Source organism: Liolophura sinensis, chromosome 8, assembly GCF_032854445.1.
Source record: "Liolophura sinensis isolate JHLJ2023 chromosome 8, CUHK_Ljap_v2, whole genome shotgun sequence".
NCBI lineage: Eukaryota > Metazoa > Mollusca > Polyplacophora > Chitonida > Chitonidae > Liolophura > Liolophura sinensis.
The window spans coordinates 51,238,336-51,262,503 of record NC_088302.1 but is presented as its reverse complement, the minus strand read 5'-3'; the positions used below and the strand labels follow the sequence as shown (position 1 = coordinate 51,262,503).

The window sequence follows — 24,168 nt, the reverse complement described above, 5'->3', positions numbered from 1 at the left end:
AGTCCAATGAAAGTATGGTAGTGAAAAGATTGAAAAAAAAATAAAAAAAAGTACAACAAATTTATTCCACCTTTCTCTTTCTAGCCTGAACATTAACATAATCAAGTAGCAAAGTTTTGCAAGTTCTCAATAGATTACCACAGTGTATTCCAATTAAAATTACCACACATCCAGCACACAGCAATAAAGATGTGTGGCTGGTCTAGAAACATGAAATCTACAAAGTGGGATTATGATGAAACCAATAGCTTGCCTCAGTGAGCAACCATTATAGATTGCTCTCATTTCCAACAATCTGATACTGTCATTTTTACTGGTGAGGTTTACTGCTAAGGTCCAGCTTTGACTTCATTTCATGGATGTGGGTTTCCCCCAAGCTCTGCTCAGTTTCCTTCCACCATAATGCTGGCCGTCATCGCATAAGAGAAATATTCTTGAGTACGTTGTAAAACGCCAATCAAATAATTAAATAAATAAATCATATTCTTTAGTGTTAGGAATATAGGCAACTTTTGAAAAAGCAGCATAAAACAATTAAACTATGAAATAAATACTAGATCACCTACTTAATTGTAATGTATGTGTTGTTTACCTCAGTTTACTTGGTACATATTCTTGTAGGTTTAATAGATATTTGCTGATTAATGACATGCATGTATCAATTATTCCAAAAACCAACACTATCATAGCCACTTACGTCACAAGCTATCAATGTCTTATCAATTTCTTTCACATGTGATTAATAGTACATCGAATTAATGTTACAAGTAATAAACAATATATTGATGCATGTGGGTTACATGATGTACGCTCACAAACAACAAGTGCTCTAAATGATCCAAAATTTCCCCTACAAAAGTATATTTTTAGAGGCAAATAAATGTGACAAAAAATTATTTTTGATGCTGAAACTCACAATAGACTCACAAGTAGAATATCATCCCACAAGCAAACCTCAAAAAGCCCTTCTAAAACCAATAGAACTCTCAGAATCAGGACAATTAGGCAGGTTAGAATATCATCCCACAAGCAAACCTCAAAACACCCTTCTAAAACCAATAGAACCCTCAGAATCAGGAAAATTAGGCAGGTTAGAATATCATCCCACAAGCAAACCTCAAAACGCCCTTCTAAAACCAATAGAACTCTCAGAATCAGGACAATTAGGCAGGTTAGAATATCATCCCACAACCAAACCTCAAAACGACCTTCTAAAACCAATAGAACCCTCAGAATCAGGAAAATTAGGCAGGTTAGAATATCATCCCACAAGCAAACCTCAAAGCGCCCTTCTAAAACCAATAGAACCCTCAGAATCAGGAAAATTAGGCAGGTTAGAATATCATCCCACAAGCAAACCTCAAAGCGCCCTTCTAAAACCAATAGAACTCTCAGAATCAGGAAAATTAGGCAGGTTAGAATATCATCCCACAAGCAAACCTCAAAACGTCCTTCTAAAACCAATAGAACCCTCAGAATCAGGAAAATTAGGCAGGTTAGAATATCATCCCACAAGCAAACCTCAAAGCGCCCTTCTAAAACCAATAGAACTCTCAGAATCAGGAAAATTAGGCAGGTTAGAATATCATCCCACAAGCAAACCTCAAAACGTCCTTCTAAAACCAATAGAACTCTCAGAATCAGGAAAATTAGGCAGGTTAGAATATCATCCCACAAGCAAGCCTCAAAACGCCCTTCTAAAACCAATAGAACTCTCAGAATCAGGAAAATTAGGCAGGTTAGAATATCATCTCACAAGCAAACCTCAAAGCGCCCTTCTAAAACCAATAGAACCCTCAGAATCAGGAAAATTAGGCAGGTTAGAATATCATCCCACAAGCAAACCTCAAAGCGCCCTTCTAAAACCAATAGAACCCTCAGAATCAGGAAAATTAGGCAGGTTAGAATATCATCCCACAAGCAAACCTCAAAGCGCCCTTCTAAAACCAATAGAACTCTCAGAATCAGGACAATTGGGCAGGTTAGAATATCATCCCACAAGCAAACCTCAAAGCGTCCTTCTAAAACCAATAGAACTCTCAGAATCAGGACAATTGGGCAGGTTAGTCATGCACAAAATTTATGGTCATTTACGGTACTTCAGGTGGCGGGAATGTAATCAACATCGGTAAACAATTAAGAGATATATGTAGATTGGTTTTGAAATGAGTGAACCAAGAAACAGTTGTTCGGAAGGACTTTTAAATGTTTCTGAGTTAATATGGTTTAGGGTTATACACTATCCCTAAAGGGCATACAGATTACCATCTGTTAATAGAAAATATATTGACTGAATTATGGGACTTAATTATTCCTCAGTCTATGTCATGAGGAAAAGGGCAAAAAGGGAATGCGTCTGTGTGTACAAGGAAATTCCCTTATTTACTGATAACCATCATTCTGTACACCTACACAAGCAAATACATACATCTGTACTATATATAGTCTAAAAATGAAAACATTTTCCATTAATTTAGACTTCAAATTCTAACTTAAAAGCCCAACATAAATGACACTAATAGCTATGATAGCATAGTACGAAAGATGAGAGAAGGTGTGAATGCTTAAGTTCTCACGAATACTGTATACAAAAGAGATTCATTCGACAAATGAGATGGCTTTTGCTGTACATATCCCACTGTGTTATCCAATCAAACACTGTACATATATGCCTTTCACTCATTATTTGATTTCTTTATTTAATTATTTGAATGGTGTTTTATGCCGTACTCAAGAATATTTCAGCTTACGATGACGGCCAGCTTTATGGTGGGAGGAAAGCAGACATATCCAGGGGGAAATCCACCACCATCTGCAGGTTGCTGGAAAACCTTCCCATGCACGTGTAGGTAGCAATCATAAGCTGAACTCACAGCACCCACAATGGAGAGGCTCCACAAGGATCACTGTGCCGCTAACCACTCTCCTTCAAGATAACATGCTTCACTGCAACATGCGCTTCAATATAACATGGTCACAAATGTACATACAAAATCACCAACACACAGAGTCAGCTTCCTGGTACATATACGTATGTATATAGAGGTGACCCTGATAGTATATTACCTATAATTCCGATAGTATATAGAATTACATATAGGCCCATCAATAGTGTTAGACAGTCCCTTTTTACATGTACATGTACTTCCAAGCTATAACACACACATACAAGCTACACTGATGTATAAACCATATTACAATGTATTTAAACTGTCATACAACCTTAATTAATAACACTAAGTCAAGGTCTATATTCCTACTTTTTAAGTAAATCTAAAACTCAGGTATCTTACTAAAGAACAAAATACAATGATCAAACTGAGTGACATGAATAAATACCATTTTAAGACATGGTGAAGATAGACAAGTTTTTGAACACTGACCAATAAACATACAGCATAACTGACCATAAATGAAAGTAATTATACTTACTTTGAATAACCTGAGGAATTTCTAGAACATTTCTCTTAGAGCAACCACATATACATGTATGTATACCAGTATATCCTTTTCTTCTAAATGACAGAGTCTCAGTTTCAGGAATAAAATCTGAGTACTCTGGGCAGGAAATTGAAGTGACGTGGTATCGCCCAATTAAAACCACATATGAAAACAAGTCTTAACCCAGCTAGCTTAATGATTCACTGACAGGTGGCTGTAAAAAACAAAGGTCTAATTATGGAATGAGAAAAAACTGAGATCATTTACACATCCAAAAATAAAGGCAAAACAGTGTTTAATGATTCTATAATTACATTTGTGACAACTGGAGTTCAACAACATTTCATTAAAAAAATAATAAATCTTTGTGACACGTCCTGAAAGATGTTACCAAAACACATAATTAGCCACCATTCTAATATAATGTACATGAACGTTAAATGATTTTAAGCCATGTACTGGTAAGTGAAAAATTCGATTGAGTAGATTAAATATGTGAACGTAAGGAGCAACTGTCAGCCTATTAAAAAAACAAATAGATTATCATTATATGTTTACATGCATGCATCCATTTAATACACTGTAGTTATTACTGGCAAAAAGTCTTCCGATATATGCAAGAGTATTTCAAAGGAATATCGAAAAAGTTACAATGCTTTTTCAGGACAAAATGAAAAGATTGAAACTGTTGTTTCAAAAATCACAAGCAAAATTTGTATCACCAGACTTAACACAACTGCAGCAGTTTTGACAATTCTTCAGTGCATATTTGATGTCACAATTTGATAATGCAAGGTTCTTTACTACAGGGTGTTGTTCATTGGGGAACTCTTCAGCTATGAACTAATTGTTCTTTTTTTTTTGCATCACAATTATCGGGCTCATAAAACCTATATGGAGTACACAAGAATTGCAATGTCCTAGATTTCACAATACTCAACTACATTTTCAGAGGTTACTTCATCAGTTGTTGACTTGCTAAAGAAGGATTACACATGCCTGATTTTACATATACACTATCTTATAAACAGAAGGATGTCAGGTTTCAGTATTATACCGATGCCCTATATGGAACTTCATAGGTGAAATTCAACCTGTTCCACTTCAGTGAATAAGACAAATAAGTCTTCACCAAAACTACATCCTTGGCTATAAAGTACTCATGATGAGCACACTGTCATACCTAGAATACTTGGTCAGGCCTTTCACTGCTTATTTAGTGTAAACTACATTCACGTATATACACTGATTTATTTGTTTAATGAGTGATTCAAGAACATTTCTCGTCTACAACACTGGCCAGCATTATGGTGGGAGGAAACCAAGCAGAGCCCAGATGAAACCCACAATCATAAGCAGGTTGTTGACAGACCTTCTCACATACGGCCAGAGAAGAGGCCAGCATGAGAGCTGGACTTGAACTCACAGTGATGGCATTGGTCGGAGGCTCCTGGGTCATTGCACCCTGCTGGTGTGCTTACTCACTCCCCCCACCCCCACCCCACCCCACGGCTATGGAGGCCCGCATATACAGTGATTATGTTACCCTACATGTATGTGCTTTTAACTGTGAAATGACAACATTAAACACAGCTTAATGTTAATTCAAGTGCTGATAGGAATCTGACTTGGAATTAGACGTTCACCTGCCTATACACACGTGTAGAGGCTACATGACTCTCATAACAGTGGCTAGGACAATTAGGTACATGTACATGTACAATCTCTTCTAAGGAGCTTAGTTGTAAAGCCTGGTTATTCTGATTGGCAGAATGGCCATTATTTGAATTATCATACGTCCTAACTGTAGAATCTAATGGTTATGTACTCATAAAACACGATAACACATTTCAATAACATTTGCTATCAAATGCATATATATCATATAAATGCGGAAGAATCTGGTCTGAACTCACAGGTACCGTCACACCTGACCAGGTATCTGTCAACCCTCGAACCTGATGCATGTACATGAACTTCACAGCAGACCTGATTAAAACACATGCATTTTATATACTGATAAAGACAAGGCTAACCCTTTGGTCAGGTTTCAGATTTTTCTACAAAGTACTGAAGATGAGCAGCCCACAAAAATTCACTTCACTATGCAAAAATACATGTACATGTACTTCATAGCACAGACCTGATTAAAACTCGCCTTTTCATGTACTAGCTGGTCTGGAAAAGAAGAGAGTACTGAATAAGATTCACAGAATATGTGGCGACCCAGAGAAAACATTTTGTTGTACATGTATGTATCTTACACTTCACAGAGCTAATCTGATACAGATTTGCCTTCTTGTACACATGGGAACACGATGAAGAAACAGGACTTTGACTACATAATACATGACAGACATTGATAAATAATATTAAATCACATATAAAGTTGTGTTTCCATGGACATGCAATTGTGATTGCGATTACTCATCCGTTACTTTTTCCAAGAATGGGACGTACACAAATATGCTGGAGTGTTTCCACAGATTTCATGCAAACCTTAATGTCGAGTGAATGGAACAACTGTGCCATTTTTAACGAATCGGACAAGGACTTATTGCTGGGTGGATAAGCAGAGCAGTAGATCATGCAGGTAAACACAGGGGCCGTGGAAACACTCTGATTGCTGCATCAAGCCATCGCATGAACTAACACAGACACAATCACGTCACTGGAAACACACCATTAGTCTTTCTTAATATTTTGGGCTTAGGTGGTTGAATTTATGGAAACCATAATGAATATAAAATCATGTCCCAATTTTAATTATAAAGTTAAAAATTTAAATTTAATATTCTGGTTAAAAGTGTGCGCCAGGCCTGTTGAAATGCTGGCATGACCTAGCATAAATACCTGCTGCTGACACGTGCAAACGTCTCATCATGACAATTACATATGTTAAACGCTTGCGTTTGGCTTAACTATTTTAATTCCTCTGACAATTTTTAGGTGTGAAAGTCTTTAGTCTTTCACAGAGCAGAAATACATATAGATGTAACTTGCAGAAAAGTTTAAGGTGATTGATGTGCACAACGTCTTACATGTCAGCACGAGTGAGTAAATGTTGTGTCAGGGTATCCGGAAAAAAGGCAAAGACCACAGCTAGACAAAGATATTTTAAGCTCAGGAATGATGTGCCTCAGGACATGTATTCAATTTAAATAATGACTTTTTTTATCACAAAGAAAACATCTTCTTAAGGTGAACTAACATGAACAAGCATAAAGCTGGTTGTGTGCTAAACAGGAGTAATTCCAGTAGAGTAAGATCGTTATTTAAGTGATAATTCAATGTATGAACCTCTTGGAAAAGTCAGGAGCATAATTACTTACAAACAGCACAGTCATCCATTTTCAGCCTACACCAAAATACCATATCCAAATGATGTGGATGTAAGTTTAATATTATTCCTTCATTTGTGTATTTGTTTGGTGTTTTACAACATACTCAAAAATATTTCACTTAAAAGTATGACGGCGACCCGCATTATGGTGAAAGAAAAACAGGCAGAGACCCGGGCCCAGTTTCACAAAGCAGCATGAAACATTTTTTTAACGTACATTTGTTATACGATATTTTGTATGTCAATATTACTACACAACTGTCCTATATGTGCGATTATCGTATATGTACGACATCTTTGTGAAACTGGGTCCAAGGGAAATAAATGATCATCCGCAGACTGCTGGCATACCTTCCCACTTACAGCTGCAGGGGAAGCCAGCCAGATCGAGCCGGGTTTGAACTAATACCCTTTAAGTTTGTAGCTGAAAGAGATGTCTTCAACAGGAATATGTTAATACATAGACTTAAAATTGTGCAACTGTTAAAAAGGTGTTCATATTTCAGTCATCTGTTCATCATAATGATCGATCGCCACGATATGCCTGAAATATAGCCGATGTGGCGTTAAGCCATAATCATTCATTCATAATGATCGAAAAGGGGTGCTCTACACGCATGTTTGATCAGTAAAGCTTTCCCATGTATGTATGTATGTATGTTGTATACATGGACATGTGTACAAATGCTGCTCCAGTTGGCTTCAGCAAAACTGCACAGTAAATTTAAAGCTACTTATTAACTGTTGTCAAGAATTTTGACTTAATAAAGTTATATCTACATGTAATTGCTTTCAACTACAAGATTAATGTCATCAAAAATGTGAACATTTTGTAGAACTGAATGAAAGAAAACCTACTTTTTCAAGTTAATATTTTTGCTCAAAATATCTGTATGTCCTTTAAAGCCACTATAAAGAAAGTTTCAATAAAAAAACGCATGACTCAAATTTTTTGGATAATGTGAGTCTAAAACTGTCTCCATTAACAAGACAACTAAATGTATATGTAGGATTGTTCTAACTGTACATGTTCATGTAATCACAGAATAGACAACTTCACTGAAAATACTTCACAAGATATTAACAATGTGTCTCTTTACATGAATACAGTTTCTCGTTTTCTACCATGCCCTCTGTTACACGGTCTTCTCTCAGTATGCCAAACTGTGCATTATCTCTTCAGGTGATAACAAGGACAAGCCAATAGAAAAAATCCAACAATCAGTTACCATGTCGATTTTCTCATTTTCACAAGATTAGATCTTGCCAAGACTGCACTTCAACGATGTTGTTCATATCATAACCATGTCAATCATCATTTTGAGCAAAGAAGAAGTATTTTCTGATCATGACAAATTGGGAATTGTCAATTTTCCACATTATTCAACATAATACAATGTGATCAAAGAACATTCCTACAATATGCCATAGTAAGCAAACTACACAACCGTTTCAAAGGGATTTTATGTTCATGTACCCTTATAAAGGGCCTTTATAGAATGGACTTTCCTCTCGACAAGGTAAAACTACATGTGTGTTTAATTACTATAATGCAACATTTTCATAAGTATCAACTTTGTAAAGGTCAGTTATATGCATTAAAAAGGAAAAAGCAAATTTGCAGTCAGTAGTGACATCAAACATGACTAATGAAAATTATGGTAAATGGCCTAAAATTCTGTCCATGACTACAAAGCTGGACTACAATTCTGCCTTATTAGAAGAGTTCTGTTGATCTTAAGAAGGTGTTTTCAGGTTTGCTTGGTAGGTTTATGTTGGTTGATATCTGACTGGAAAAATTACTGGTTGATATCTTACTGCAAAATGTAAGTTTCAGCACCAAATGTAATACTTTACGACATTTCTTTGCCTCTTAAAATTTATTTGCCTCTTAAACTTTTTTTAGAAAATTTTAGGCCATTTGTCAATTATTCACACTAAAACAATGTATACATGTATGTTGGCAAAAAGTGGTGATAGTGTCAATGAACATGGGCTTAAATACGTTTTCGCTGGTACACATAAGACTTGTCAACAACATATTTTTACACAGTGTACATATAATATGGCACTTAACCAGACCGTCATCATGTTCTAGTGTATTCAGCCTGAGAGCATTTGGCTCAGATGGTCTAGCAGCATGACGTGGAGTAATTGTCAGTTTAGCTAATAATAACACAGCATAATTCTTATATGTCTTTATGGTGTAATACAAATTAATTTGTGTGACCAAAATCCAAACCCTGGACACACTAGATGACACATTAACAAATATGACAAAATAAGATTACAACTACACTGTGTTTTACAATTAACTGGAATGAATGACTGAAATGAAATATGTATCTACGTGTATGTGCATACAACAGTTATGAAGGTCATGTGAACAACCACTGCCACATCACAACATGACATACCACTAGTACAAACTTCACTGATACACAACTTTCACATACATACATGATGGATCAATGTTATCTAATCATTTGACAAAGGATAAAGCATAACACGAACAGAACTTCGACATCATGAAAATCAATATTTGTCAGACATGTATGTTCCCTGAACATTAAGGCAGCGATCATTGTAGATGTTCCTATATGGTTCATATTGGGTCATTCATGCAGACATCTAGGAACATATGTTTTTATTTCTTCCACACTGAATTTAATAAAGATTGTGATATCTCCATATTGTAAATATCAAATGTAATTAATGAACCAATTAAAAGAGATTTCATAATAAACATGCTTTACATAATGATGTATCCACTTCTCTAACAAAAATATCAAATCATATGTTATGCCAACATCACAAGAGCACAGGTAGAAAGATTTATCAAATAAAATTTTCACAAAACACCAGCTGATTTTAAGCTGTGACCCTGTCAGCAGGAGCTGGATTTAAAATGCAGTTTCACAGATTAAGGATGAGCTAGTGATGTTACATCCGCCAGGAGCCATTATTCTGCTCAGTCAGCTTAAGGCCCAACATTCACAAATACATGTAAAGATACCATGCAAAGATGCTTGACATTAACATGCCTTTGATGGAGGATTAGCCTACCCTATTTCTTCTTAAATTGTGGGACACCTGGTCTGCTCATTTTACCCAATATATATGTAATTCTAGCTGGAATACTGAATTTCTTTTTTCTAACATGGTTAGCCCATCTAATGAATATCATACTCATATCTTTACTTTTCCAAAAGGCTGGTAAAGAAATGTAATATTCTACTGTTAACACTACTAATATCTGTCCCAAATTTTAGAAGAATTATGGAATGTGTGTGTTTTAAAATTATTTTGTGTTTACTGATGTTTCACACATAAGAACTATCAGAATATTTATATGGTTAGATGAGTGAGGTTTACAGATCAACCTGGCATTTAACAGTCATTGACCTATAAAATGTAGCTGAGCCAGCATAGCCTCTGTTCAGTGTGTCCAAACGTGTGGCCTCTTTGTAGATCTACATAGTTTAAACACAACAGTCTGGCAAATACATAATAAACACATTATTAGTTAATCACAAATAAACTATACTGTCCATTCAAAACATGTTATGGATACAGTCAGCTTACCTTCGAAGGTGTGCCATCGAAATAACGCAAAGCATCCGGGTACAGTCCAAACCATCTGTATTTTAAGTTCTGAGCAGTTATTGTTCGTTTGTTTTGGGACTTTTTCTGCATAAATGTCAGTTTGATACAATTTTCACCACCAGCTGCCATGACGAAAGAGTAATCCTCATCCAAATCATGACAATGGCCGATTATTTAAATTCCAGGACTGGACAATTTAAATACATGTACAGTATGCCTATACATCCTAGGAAACAGACCTGTATCCATTCAACATATTGCTTCCCACGGTTAACACCCTACCGCAGCCATGGGCTAAGTTATCTGTTTCAGCAACAAAATCTTGCTTTTCAACATTATTACTGTATTTCCAAACTCTCAAAGGCCGATCTGAAAAAAGAGGAGGAAAATGTAACACCAGCATTACATAAAGAAAAACCAAGACATATCAAGTATTCAGATGTGTATAGCTGAATCTGGACTTTCATGACCATTTCTAATTTAATCATTCAGTTCTTTCATTAGGGTTCAATTCTTATCGTATTTAAATTTAATTTAATCTATTAAACAATGTATCATTTCTGATAACAGACAAAATGCCAACAATTCTAAAAATTATATACTACAATTATATATATTTTTTACTTTCATAGTGCAAATTTATTTTCCCACTAAAAAAAAGTTTTTCTCACCATTCCACTGTGCAATTTTATTTCTAAATCTTTCACTACTTTTACAATCGCATTTGTCATAGGACAATTCTCTTTAAAATTAACATATTGAATATATAAATTGAGGGTTATTTTTTCTTCTTTTAACTTATCATTTCATCACATGCCACAATAACTTAAATATAAGTTATATATACAGTGACATACATGAACAACGGTTGATTTACTTGGATAAAACTAAATCCACCACACAGACAAATCTTCCAAATTAATTTATTTATTTATTTGATTGATGTTTTATGCTGTACTCAAGAATATTTCACTTATACAACAGCGGCCAGCATTATGGTGGAAGGAAACCGGGCTGCCCGAGGGAAACCCACGACCATTCGCAGGTTGCTGACGGACCTTCCCACTTATCCTCCAAATTACCATTTATTCAAAAATTATCACCAGGCTTATTTTACATTCGTCAATAGCTAATTCATTCTCAACATACATAGCAAACAATACGTAAAAATTACTTTCTAACACATAGGTAATTGTAACCGTAACGTATACAATAACTATAAGCCGGTCGAAAACCATGTACGTTGTTGTTGTATCAAACCTAATAACAGTCCCCCAAAAAGTTTTAAAAGTTTATGAAATGATATAAATTTGTCTTAAACTGACACTAGAACTCTTCATTAGCACGTATTAGGTCTTAACACTTGTTACTTTCTCTTTTAACCAAAAAGATCCTCACCAAAGCTTCGTAAACTCTCGTCTGTCCTCCCCTTGGTAACACCAGGAAGCGCCGCGGCCCATCCTTCTGTCAGCAGAGCTCTTCTATTATTAGAGCTCTCCTGTCGTGGAGTCCCGTTCGTATCCAGCAGTGCTTGTGGACGAGTCTTTGCTTCAGTCTCTTCATCAGTGGTAAGCACAAAGATGCACTACGTAATCAGACGACATTGATATGCTATATGTATTCCACAGTTCATCGTCTAACTAGCCGCCGATAATAAGGCAAGCCAATTTGCATTATATCTGATTCTGTCTCTTCTCATCTTAAGGTCCTGGAAGGATTATTCAGTGCTCAATTAATCGTCATATTTTACATCAATCTCACGTACAGTCTTGTATAAGCCAGTTCCGCGTTAATCCCATTCCAGGTAACTTCACATTCGTCCCTTAATTTCAGCTTAGTTTTGCTAAATAGACCTTACAACTAGACCTTACTGGTCGCTAGCGAGGTGGTAAAATGTGACCTTTTCCTCAATGCTTTAATATTGAGCGGCCATTTTGTTTTCGACACGAAAGGCCTCAAACTTCAGATTTCGAATTCAACGAAGGCCCAAGCTGATTCGCACATCATCCATGTTCTGCTTCATTGTGGTATGATGCACATTTCTGACAAAAACCTCGTCAAAATTGAAAACAAATATTCTGCATATGTAGAATAGTGCACTTACCACGTAACTAACAGTTCATTTCACATTAAATTCGCATTCTGTATCCATAAATTTGGGTTAAACTTTGTCAAATCTACTCTTTTTCGGTGCACTGGCCTCCTGTCATAGTTAGGAAGTTGAGGATGCAAAATTGAGGCTCTCGTATCTAGCTTCATGGAAACGTGCCGCCAGATTGGCTGCATTGAAGAAAGAAAAGTTTTGCATGTAACAACACACCAGTACCTCTATTTTGGATCTAATGACACAAATGCAGCCTTTGTTGAAGTAAGTAACTTCCTGAGAAAGTGGCTAAGGGCCAGGGATTCATACACATCGATTTTAGACGTGTTCTGTGGTAAAATTCAGTTAAAAACTGATTCCTGGAGTAAAAAAAAAAATCAATTCTGTGTTTTTCTGGTATAAATACTTAAATTTTTGGATAAAGACTGAATTGTTTTCGAATCATATTCGCGTAGCGTTGGAATTCAGTCGTCAGTGGATGGACCTGTGACAAGCCAAGCAGTCAGCCCTGATTTTCACGACCAAGATGGTCTAGCTAGCCTATTTATGCCAACACGGCTAGAGTAAATGGACTCGAGCTGTGTTGCTTTCCCCACAATGTTCAAAGACAGATCACCAACACAGAAGATTTGAGATCAAGCATCCTATTAACACATAATGTTAATCACATAACCATCTGTCTTCAGCAACTTTATGGCAGAATCAGGTCAATCTGGGTGCCCCATTAAATCTGTATATTGACCTGTGTAACTCAGTAGAAGCACAGAGCGGTGTCCCCTGAGCATATGCTATGTGATGTTGTCACATATTTATGATTTACGGATTCTTTGTATCAAAAAAAAAAAAAAAAACACAGCGCACAGTGCTTAATACTGTGTGTAACAGTAAAAAGCTTGCACTTGTATTGGTTTTAGATAGGGAGCAGGCAGCTGTTTGAATCAATTACTGAATCTATGCTGTTGATATACTCACTGCGATTTAAATTAGTTTAGTGATGGACGGGTGTATATCTCTGTGGGCCAAATAGTCATGGTGATAAATTGAAACTGATTCATGTAGATCCTAAATTTTGTAGTAACCGGGTCAATAGGTTTTGCTTCACACCTACATCATCAAAAAATCCCCAGGAGTGCCCCCTTTTCATGTTGGCATCAAACAGTATGCTCTTCTGAGCTTGAGGCCCCCTTTTGAGCCACTTGAAATGTACTGTTTGGGACATCCCATATTAACCAAAAAGAATGGTGAGGTGTATGGATAATTGTTCTCCGGTCAAAGGTCTGTTGGGGATCATATAATTAACATGATTTTCCAGCTGTCAGTGACAAGTCACCAGCCCTCTGATACCGAAGAAACTTTGGTGGATAGGAACTATATCCTTGTACTGATACCTTGTTGAGATGTGAAAACAATAGTAGAGGCACTTGAAAGGGCAGACCTGTGCATTTTTCCAATCCATACAGGGAAGTTCATATACAAGGACAAGACTTGTATTTCAATCTAAAACTTAATGCAACACAACATGATTTTGGCTGACCTCTCCCTGAAGCATAAGTGTTTACAGGCAATGGAAATTAGGTCAAAGCTAGTCAGTGATCTGAGGAAAGGCTCCCTTGGGTGGTTACAACATAGCCAAGGATAGTGTACTTGTAAAGAGGCTTTTCTAGTAGTTATTTGTTTGTTGGATAACAACCAACCAACTGAACATGGATGGTTTATATCTATTTTATTGCAATGATACATGTCTGATCAGGATAAGCCCAGTCTTTGTTACATACACTGCTCCCTCGAACTTATGCGGATTGATTTACCGCAAAAGCAGAATTAACGCAATCCCCTTTTTTTTTTTTTTACCAGTGTCAAAATATTCACAGGAAAAAGGGCCAAATTTTTGTCATAAGTATGTCTTGAGGCATCACTTTGGCCAGATTTGAGTGATATCAAGTTTTTATTGATGTAAAATGAAGTAAATAAATGGTAAATAAAAACTGTGCTGACAATCGTAATCCTATTGTCTCGGGGTAAACAAAGACACATGCTGAAGTGGGAGTCACAGAACAAACATGATTTCAGCTGAATTACTTCCCTTCACCCTTTATGAAGCTATTAAAGCCCTCCACACATGATGCTGCCATTGCCTCCAAAGTTCGATTGATGAAATTTAACAGTTTAGGTAATTTGGTGGCACGACATTCTGGGCATAATTATGAATTCTTCTGGTATGTGGCACTTTTCGTTTGGTTCATTTAGTTTACAGTACGTTTACTAACACCAAATGGTAAAGAGTTTGTCAGCGTAGAAAAAAAAATGCAAATCTCCTCACAGGTTATATTTCTTTCAAATCGCGATGAGGCTTGCCTGTCTGAGTGGTGGTTGAAAGACATTATCAGTCTGTTCATCAGTTATGTATATAAAAAAGGGAAATATATGTATTTTTGAGTAATCTTTGCTCAGTCTATGATGACTTGGCAAGAATCCTCCCTTGTGTGTATTTTGAGCAACAGATTTGTTGTCACCAGTCCAGCCATGTAACAGTGTATTGTCTAGATCTTTGTTTTATTACACATTGTTAAGACGAACTAAGGCTTGTTTTCTTAAAAATACATTATTCCAGAAAAAAATAAAGAATTTTTGATATACTTTTGTCATGCAGGCCTAAATTTTGCCTTTCTTGAAGATTGCAGACTCTCGATTTGCAGATAAAGCAATCCATTCAGTAATGCTTGGCATGGTATATTACTTTGCCCGTGATAATGTTCCATTACTTCAAGACCTTATTATGAGACATGCCAGAATTGTTATAATTTGTTGTTTTATTAAATCGGGTAACTCAGTCAACACAAAAGACCTGAAATTCTTGTGTACAAATGAAATTAAACTTCCTCTTTCTATATATATTTCATATATACCTTCACGTTTGCCAAATTACCGGTCGCTAAAGTGGAATTAAACTCTGTACCAGGTTAAAGTGGGCATTTAAAATACAAGTAAACTCAGTCTGACAAGAAAAAAAAAGTCAATTCAATTTTGAATTTCCAGTTGTAAGTCTTGGATTTCTATGAATGCCTGAGGGTGTAGAAAATTATTTTTCCTGACAATAGGAAATAGGACGTGAGCTAACAATAACTGACAAAACAGGCGACAATTGTTGCATGACGATAGTAGAAGATGAGGCAGCTTAGAACATTTACTACGTAATGCTGACATGCCCAGTTCGCACTGTTCAACAAAATTCCTCTTACATGTTGACAATACATGACTGATTTATGTCTTCTGTTTAGAGTTAAGGAAAAAAGATGGGTGAGAATCAAGGGGTGAGTGCATACCCCCTTCCACCAATGCAGTATGTGAATATGTATTCAGATGACAACATCAAGAAAGGCAAAGCTCCTCCTCCACCACCTCCAATACAGGTAAGTCTTCTGCACTTTGCTTTCGTGATATGACAACAATCCTCCGCCACCTCCAATACAGGTAAGTCTTCTGCACTTGACATTCGTGATATAACAGCAATCCTCCATCACTTCAAATACAGGTAAGGCTTCTGCACCTCACATTCATGATATAACAGCAATCCTCCATCACCACCAATACAGGTAAGTCTTCTGCACCTTGCTTTCGTGATATGACAACAATCCTCCATCACGTCCAATACAGGTAAGTCTTCTGCAGCAATATAACAGCAATCCTCCATCACCACCAATACAGGTAAGGCTTCTGCACCTCACATTCATGATATAACAGCAATCCTTCATCGCCACCAATACAGGTAAGGCTTCTGCACCTCACATTCATGATATAACAGCAATCCTCCATCACCACCAATACAGGTAAGTCTTCTAGGGTTCATATTTTTGACGTAACAACAATCCTTCATCACCAGCAATACAGATTAGTCTTCTGTCTCTCACATTCGTGATATATAAACAAACCTCCATCACCACCAATACCAGTAAGTCTTCTTCACCTCACATTCATGATATAACAGCAATCCTTCATCACCTCCAATACAGGTAAGTCTTCTTCACCTCACATTCATGATATAACAGCAATCCTTCATCACCTCCAATACAGGTAAGTCTTCTTCACCTCACATTCATGATATAACAGCAATCCTCCATCACCACCAATACAGGTAAGTCTTCTTCACCTCACATTCATGATATAACAGCAATCCTTCATCACCTCCAATACAGGTAAGTCTTCTGCACCTCACATTCATGATATAACAGCAATTTTCCTTCACCTCTAATACAGGTAAGTCTTCTGCACTTCACATTCGTGATATAACAGCAATCCTCCATCACCTTCAGTAGAGGTAAGTCTTCTGCACTTCACATTCGTTATATAGCAGTAATCCTTCATCAGCTCATATACTGGTAAGTCTGCTGTGTCTCATATTTTGTGATATATTAACAATCCTCCTTCACCTCTAATACAGGTAAGTCTTCTGCACTTCACATTCGTTATATAGCATTAATCCTCCATCATCTCCCATACTGGTAGGTCTGCTGTGTCTCATATTTTGTGATATATTAACAATCCTCCTTCACCTCTAATACAGGTAAGTCTTCTGCACCTCACGTTCATGATATGACAGCAATCCTCCATCACCACCAATACAGGTAAGTCTTCTGCACCTCACATTCATGATATAACAGCAATTTTCCTTCACCTCTAATACAGGTAGGTCTTCTGCACTTCACATTCGTTATATAGCATTAATCCTCCATCATCTCCCATACTGGTAGGTCTGCTGTGTCTCATACTTTGTGATATATTAACAATCCTCCTTCACCTCTAATACAGGTAAGTCTTCTGCACCTCACGTTCATGATATAACAGCAATCCTCCATCACCACCAATACAGGTAAGTCTTCTGCACCTCACATTCATGATATAACAGCAATTTTCCTTCACCTCTAATACAGGTAGGTCTTCTGCACTTCACATTCGTTATATAGCATTAATCCTCCATCATCTCCCATACTGGTAGGTCTGCTGTGTCTCATACTTTGTGATATATTAACAATCCTCCATCACTTCTAATACAGGTAACTCTTCTGCACCTCACATTCATGATATAACAGCAATCCTCCATCACCTCCAATACAGGTAAGTCTTCTGCACCTCACATTCGCGATATAGCAATAATCCTCCATCATCTCCCATACAGGTAAGACTTCTTTGTCTCATATTTTGTGATATATTAGCAATCCTCGATCACCTTCAATACAGGTAAGTCATCTGCACTTGACTTTCATGATATAACAGGAGTCCTCTATCACCTCCAATATACGTAAGTCATCTGCACCTCACATTCATGATGTAGCAATATTCCTTCATTACCTCCAATACAGGTAAGTCTTCTGCACTACATATTCGTGATATAACAGCAGTCCTGCATCACCTCCAATACAGGCAAATCTTCTGCACGTCACATTCATAATATAACAACTATCCTCCATCACCTCCAGTACAGGAAAGTACAGCTAACAACTGGTAAGAAAAGCTTCCTCTTTGTCCCATAGCCATAGTGGTGAGAAAACAGTATTACAGTTGGCATTGATCAAGTCCTTGTTCAGCTCAGGAATACTTATGAAATACATGTACATGTGGTTTTTATCTTTGCGTGATGACATTTTCTACTTCCATTTCAATTCAGGACACTTACATGATATTTGGACAGACTTTCAATGCAGAAGATCATATTATTCGGCCGTTGGAGATGCAAGGACTAAGGCGCCTCTATCCACAGAACTATGACCCAAAACGAGAACTCAAAAAAATGAACCATTCACTGTTGGTGAATTTCCTGGACTTGCTGGACATTCTGATTAAATGTCCTGATTCGCCAAAAAGAGCAGAGAAAATTGACGATCTAAATTTACTGTTCATCCACATGCATCATCTCATAAATGAATTTCGACCACATCAGGCACGAGAAAACACTTCGAGTGATGATGGAACTGCAGAAACGACAGCGTCTTGAGACGGCAGACCGGTTTCAGAAACATCTGGACAAGGTGAAAGAGCTTCTACAGGGAGCCATTACAGGTCTACCAGATGATGGAGGGATGAACTCTAAAGTGCTTGTGAAGTCTGAGATACTGCAGGCCACTGAACAGACCCATCATGAGACCCCGCCCCAAGAACCATGTGACGGATTAGACAGAATGATGTGTGACATCATCGACACCATGAACTGCTAGCATCTCTCATAACATTGTCATCATCATATTCTCATTTGTACCATAAAATCTTGTGATATTTATCAGTCAGACATATCTCTCCATGAACAGGATTCATGTAAATATAAATTCTACATTTAAGTGGTATGTACGTATGGGCCAAGGTGAAACCTGTGCCATTCTTCATAGACTAATGTTATGGCACACAAACAGATTTTGAGTTTTCGCTTAGTTGCTTTACGTTGTCTACATCCAATAAACAAATGACATCAGATCTCATCAAGTTTACTTGTTACTAGAATAATTTTTTTTTTGTCGTTATTATGTATTGATTTATTTACTTGATTGATGTTGGCGTATTCAAAAATATTTCACTTGTACAACAGCTGCTAATATAATGGTGGAAGGAAAATGGTGAATGGTGGAGTGACCAGGAAATGGTTATTTAGATATGGGGCCTATGTTACAAAACTTTTCTAGCCCTGTAAAGTCTGTTAGTCAGGTAAGGGTCATTTAGCCCACTACTGGTATCGTGAGCAGGTTGAGTTAAAAAAATTGATACAAAGAAAGAAAGAAACAATTACCATAGCCGGCCTCTCTGCACCAATTTTAGTGGTAGAATCCATTCTTGATTGTTAAATTAGCTTCAAAATATAAATGATTTAAATGAAATTAGGGTGCATAAATGACACAAAAGGAATAATTTCTCCTTTATTTTCGTTTTATCAAAGTTTGCAGACCAAGGGGGATAACTCTCACACTACAAACGGTCGAAGCGAAACATCAACAACAGACGCGTTTTGATGGTTTGTGAGCTTTAAAAACTCTTGTGCGCTGTAAGACGGTGATTTCTTCCTGTTTTCTCAGAATCCATAAGTAAACTTTAAAATTTGGACACACAATACTTTTAAAGCCAACTTTGCTGTCTCCTAGCTACTTCCGGAGCTGGTTATAGATTTTGGGGTACCGGTAACTTCCAAAGCTCAAGACAAAAACTTTTAACCGCTGGTCAAATAATTCCTCTGTGAAACGGATTCGAGAAAACTGCTATCTGATTTTGCCTTTAGACTTTTTGTGAAACAGTCCTCAAACATACCGACGAAAGTGGGAGGCTGGACTAAATTTTATGTGATTGAAACATTAAGAGTGATATTTTGGTGGAGAAGCATTTGTATCCAGATTAGATTACTACGCTTATGTGGTTTGTGAGTGGGTGAAATGGAACTGACCTTGGTTGATTGATGCAATGGTGTTGTGTTGAGTGCTGCATGTGTCCGTGAGGTTTGCACTCCTTGGATGACGGTATTTCATGAGTGGAGAAATGATGAGAATAAACCTGTGTGAAATGGGTACGGTAACTTAATTGCACACTCTTTACAGATGCACATATTTCCTCTGATTCAAACACATCTCAAGACAAGCGACCACCTATTACCCTATACCTGATATACTTCCTTACGGAAAACCATAGCGGAGCCAGCATTTTAGCTCTCTTCAACAGGCCAGGGCCATTAAGCTGACTTGGACTCACCAGAGACTAAATTTCAGAACTGTTTAATAGCTACGCTAAATTTGTGACTAACCAGTAAGACTTTTGGAGCGAGATGAGTGTGTACGAGGATTAGGCATTTATTGACTACCTTGTAAGCCAAATGCCTTGCATGCAGAGTAACGAGTATATAAACCGTGGTTTTTCAGTTGTTTACGCCATAGGTGAGTTGAATTACTACTGTGACAGAGATGAGCCAAGGCCTAATAGAAATCTTACTGCAGACCGGTGTTAACCCTAGAGGTGACAGAAGTCTACTATCCCTACCAATTCTGGATCGGATAATATTGGTGCCTATTGGCCCCGGGGTGATCGCGTTGCCTGGACAGGTGTACAGGAAGAAAAGGGGGGTTATCTTACAGCAGCCAGTCCACAACACTTGTCAGCCGTGGGTATATACGTATAATGCCCGCACGGAGAGCGCCCTGCTGTTTCTCCTCTTACTAGATTATATCAACGGTTTGAATAGTAAAAAGTGGCGGACCCACATAAAGCATGAGTCCAGTGATAATTCCACGGCCTGGTATCATTATACATGCCTCAGGCCATCAGTTACATCCGCATTTGCAAAGTGAGAAAATCTGTGGTATTTCTGGCCTCGGACTCGAGGCCTCCAACCGGCAATAAAACCAACATCTATACGCCCATGTCTGATTTAGCCATATTGATCGACGACGTAGTTGTGAGCCGGGTGGATATTGTTCCGTCCGGCTCCGTATAATTCCGGATTTATACTCATGTTCAATCAATACATACGTACAGTCACCTGGATGTATATGTACGATAGCGTCTGAACAAAGCGTGTTTAATAACAGTGGAATGATTCCATTTTATATAATACAGCCTAAGTAGAGTAACACTTAGGGCCTCTTCGACCAGTGCTAACACGTGTAGTTATAAACCGTAGCTCATCATACCACATATATAATTCCTTTGTAGTTTAACCGTATTCTCAAATTATGAAGCTTTGTGGTTATAGTGCGTCCGCCTTTATCAGTTGGATCGTACCAAAGACCAAAAATGCTTCCATTGGGTATCCTGCACAGCAGAAACCGACACACTGGCGCAACTTCATCTCAGAAAGGCTATCCAACAATTGAAGAAGGAAAAAAGATTCAGTGGAATTTCAAGTTATCAACTGAAAGCCTCTCAGATGCTACCATGATTACAAGACACCAGAACAAGGAGGACTGGTTGGCCTGGAGTCAGTCAAATGTGACTGGGTGTGGGTTTCATGTCTGGTGTCTTTGGCATCATACTTCGAGTCGGTGACGGCAGCACTTTGTTGACATGCATGAACTCGTCCTGAAACAAGAAGACAGAGTACATGTACACACACACCTAATGACTTCTCCTTGTGCAAAATATTCCCCATGCTTTTATTTATATAATTTTTTTTTTAAGTATAATAAATATAAAGTTTAAATGATAAAAGAATCCATCGCACGGATGCCTGGATGGCATGATGCTAAAAAGTTAGCCCAGGCTGTCTGTTGTATTTAATCAGGGCCATGTACGAAAATAAAATCTACCCACTAGAATAGCTATGGACTGCTAGTAAATGGTATCATCGATTTTTACATTTTAACCTCCCAGAAATGGTAACCTTTGTAAACAGTATAGAATTTGCTGTTGACGTAACGATGACCGGTTTTACTGTACACCGAGAGAATTAAAAACGATGCATGTTCTTTGAAATTAAATGTTTGTGAGGAATTGTAATGTAGACAGTAGAGGAATCCTAAGTGGGTACGTCTTGGTATGGTATGTAGCCTTGAGGGTCAAATTCCCGGGCGAGACGTTTTCAGGTGTTAAGAACCCATACGCGGTTAACACGGGGATTTCCTGAAACTACACAGCAGTATTAATAGGGCACTCCAAAATTTTTCTGTGCAGCTCTAGATGCTTAATGGACAATGTTTGGTGAAACAGTGTCTTGAACCCGCGATAAATCGAGCTTTGTAAGGGGATTTGTGCAGTTTAGGAATGGAGTAAAGCTAATGTATATCAGTATGACCGCAAGGGAGCCTACATGTATATTTACGAAAGGCTAAATGTTTGTTGAATGTTTTCTCCATATTGCATGTAGCAGCAGATAAGATGGACGTTGTTGTACACGTATTTTATCACTCTACATGAATTTGGTTGTAATATTTTTTTACAAATAAAGATTACCTTATTAGAAATTTTATCTGATGCTGGAACAATGTCACATTTTCTTTCGTGGTCAGATATACCTCTTGCAGACTGAACTCCTTCAGACTCTACTTGGCAAAAGGTAAAGCATGCATGTCCATATGGCATTGCTAAAGCAGGATGCTTTCTGACAACTCAGGCAAATGCTTCTCTTGTATTGAAGCATTCTAGCCTTCAAGCAACGTGTCACTCTTGTAAACATATTAGTACTGGAAATGTGAGTTCGATCCTAACCCATGACATTCATTTTACACTTGTAGCATTCTAACCTATACATTTTTTACTTTCATACATCAGGAAGAACAACATAAACTTTTGCAAAAACTCTGGGTTTTAACTTTCGTTTTTATATAGTACTAAAATAAGGTTTAATTGAAACATATAGGCCGTGATTATGCCTCGGCAGCAAACCTTAGGCCTACAGATAGCGTGTCTGACTCATAATCACATTAATACGAGCAATCTGAAGGTCTTGAGACGATTCTCACCTTGGGGTGGGGGCATAGATATATATATTTTTTTTACTGGTAAAAGTTCTATCCTAGACCTTTTACACACTGACGTTTTTAACCATATTTGCCTACATGCAGGGATAGGTCTAAAAGTTTTGATTTATTTGTACATAGGTGAAACATTTTGTACATATGTACCAATTTTTGTGGTTGTTCATAGTAAATAAAAAAAATGAAACGAATGTATCAAATATTTTTGCATACTTGTATGTACACAATATGTGTAAACTTTATAGAATTACATACAATTATTTATAGTACATGTGTGAAATTCTTACGTGGAGACATTGTTTTTTTTATACGTATGTCCAAAATAATATGGGTAAATATCTTAAGGTTTATATGACAGGAGGAAATTTTCAGCAAGGGCTGGATTTGAAATATGTACTTCAATAATCAAGAGCTATACAGTGGTACAAACTGAAGCAGTGTTAACCGCCATGCGACCACTCGGCTGTCGTGAAAACCTCTGGTGGATGGCTTACATCAAGTCAAATCAATCAAATCATGACCATCACAGCATTAACAATTATACAAATGTTCACGGGCCAATCAAATCATGACCAACAAAGCATCAACAATTCAACAAATGTTAACCGACCAATCAAATCATGACCAACAAAGCATCAACAATTATGCAAATGTTACCGGGTCAACAAAATCAAGACCAACAAAGCCTCAACAATTATACAAATGTCAACCGACCAGTCAAATCATGACCATGAAAGCATCAACAATTGTACAAATGTTAACGGTCCAATCAAATTATGACCAACAAAGGCTCAACAATTATACAAATGTCAACCGTCCAATCAAATCGTGATCAACAAAGTAACAATTATTATAAAAATGTCAACCAACCAATCAAATCATGAGGAGCAAAGCATCACCAATTATACAAATGTTAACGGGCCAATCAAATCATGACCAACAAAGCCTCAACAATTATTCAAATGTTAACCGACTAATCAAACCATAACCATGACAAAGGCTCAACAGTTACACAAATGAACCACTTTACTTAACTGAGTTTTAATGCGCATGCGTGCATGCGTGCAATCTGGTAAAAAGTGTTTGAAGGCTACAAGAGCATAGAAAATTGAAGCATTCTTTCAGGCTAAAGTACGTCACCTTATTGGGCAACTTTAAACGGTAATACGAAGTAAAGGTATGTGGTAAAGCTCTAAAGTTTGTCACGGCATCATGAGTAATGGGTAACATCTTAAAAG

The 24,168-nt window shown here is 37.3% G+C and overlaps 2 protein-coding genes across 2 annotated transcripts in view; one reads left to right on the top strand and one right to left on the bottom strand.

The window, feature by feature from the left end:
- Positions 1-11,855, bottom strand: part of LOC135472257 (tyrosine-protein kinase Btk-like) — a 49,734-nt gene extending 37,879 nt beyond the window's left edge. Inside the window, exons 1-2 of the mRNA XM_064751670.1 lie at positions 11,789-11,855; positions 10,370-10,759 (exon numbers count right to left, since the gene is read on the bottom strand). Of these exons, the coding sequence (XP_064607740.1) occupies positions 10,370-10,519 (150 nt within the window). The 5' untranslated portion in view covers positions 10,520-10,759; positions 11,789-11,855. The remainder of the gene's footprint in view (positions 1-10,369; positions 10,760-11,788) is intronic.
- Positions 11,856-11,900: 45 nt separating this feature from the next.
- Positions 11,901-18,954, top strand: LOC135473795 (mediator of RNA polymerase II transcription subunit 7-like). Its single transcript, XM_064753690.1, is given in 4 exon segments — positions 11,901-11,958; positions 15,773-15,904; positions 18,157-18,438; positions 18,440-18,954. Coding segments are annotated over 3 exon segments (663 nt in total). The 5' UTR covers positions 11,901-11,958; positions 15,773-15,787; the 3' UTR covers positions 18,704-18,954.
- The last annotated feature ends 5,214 nt before the right edge of the window (positions 18,955-24,168 follow it).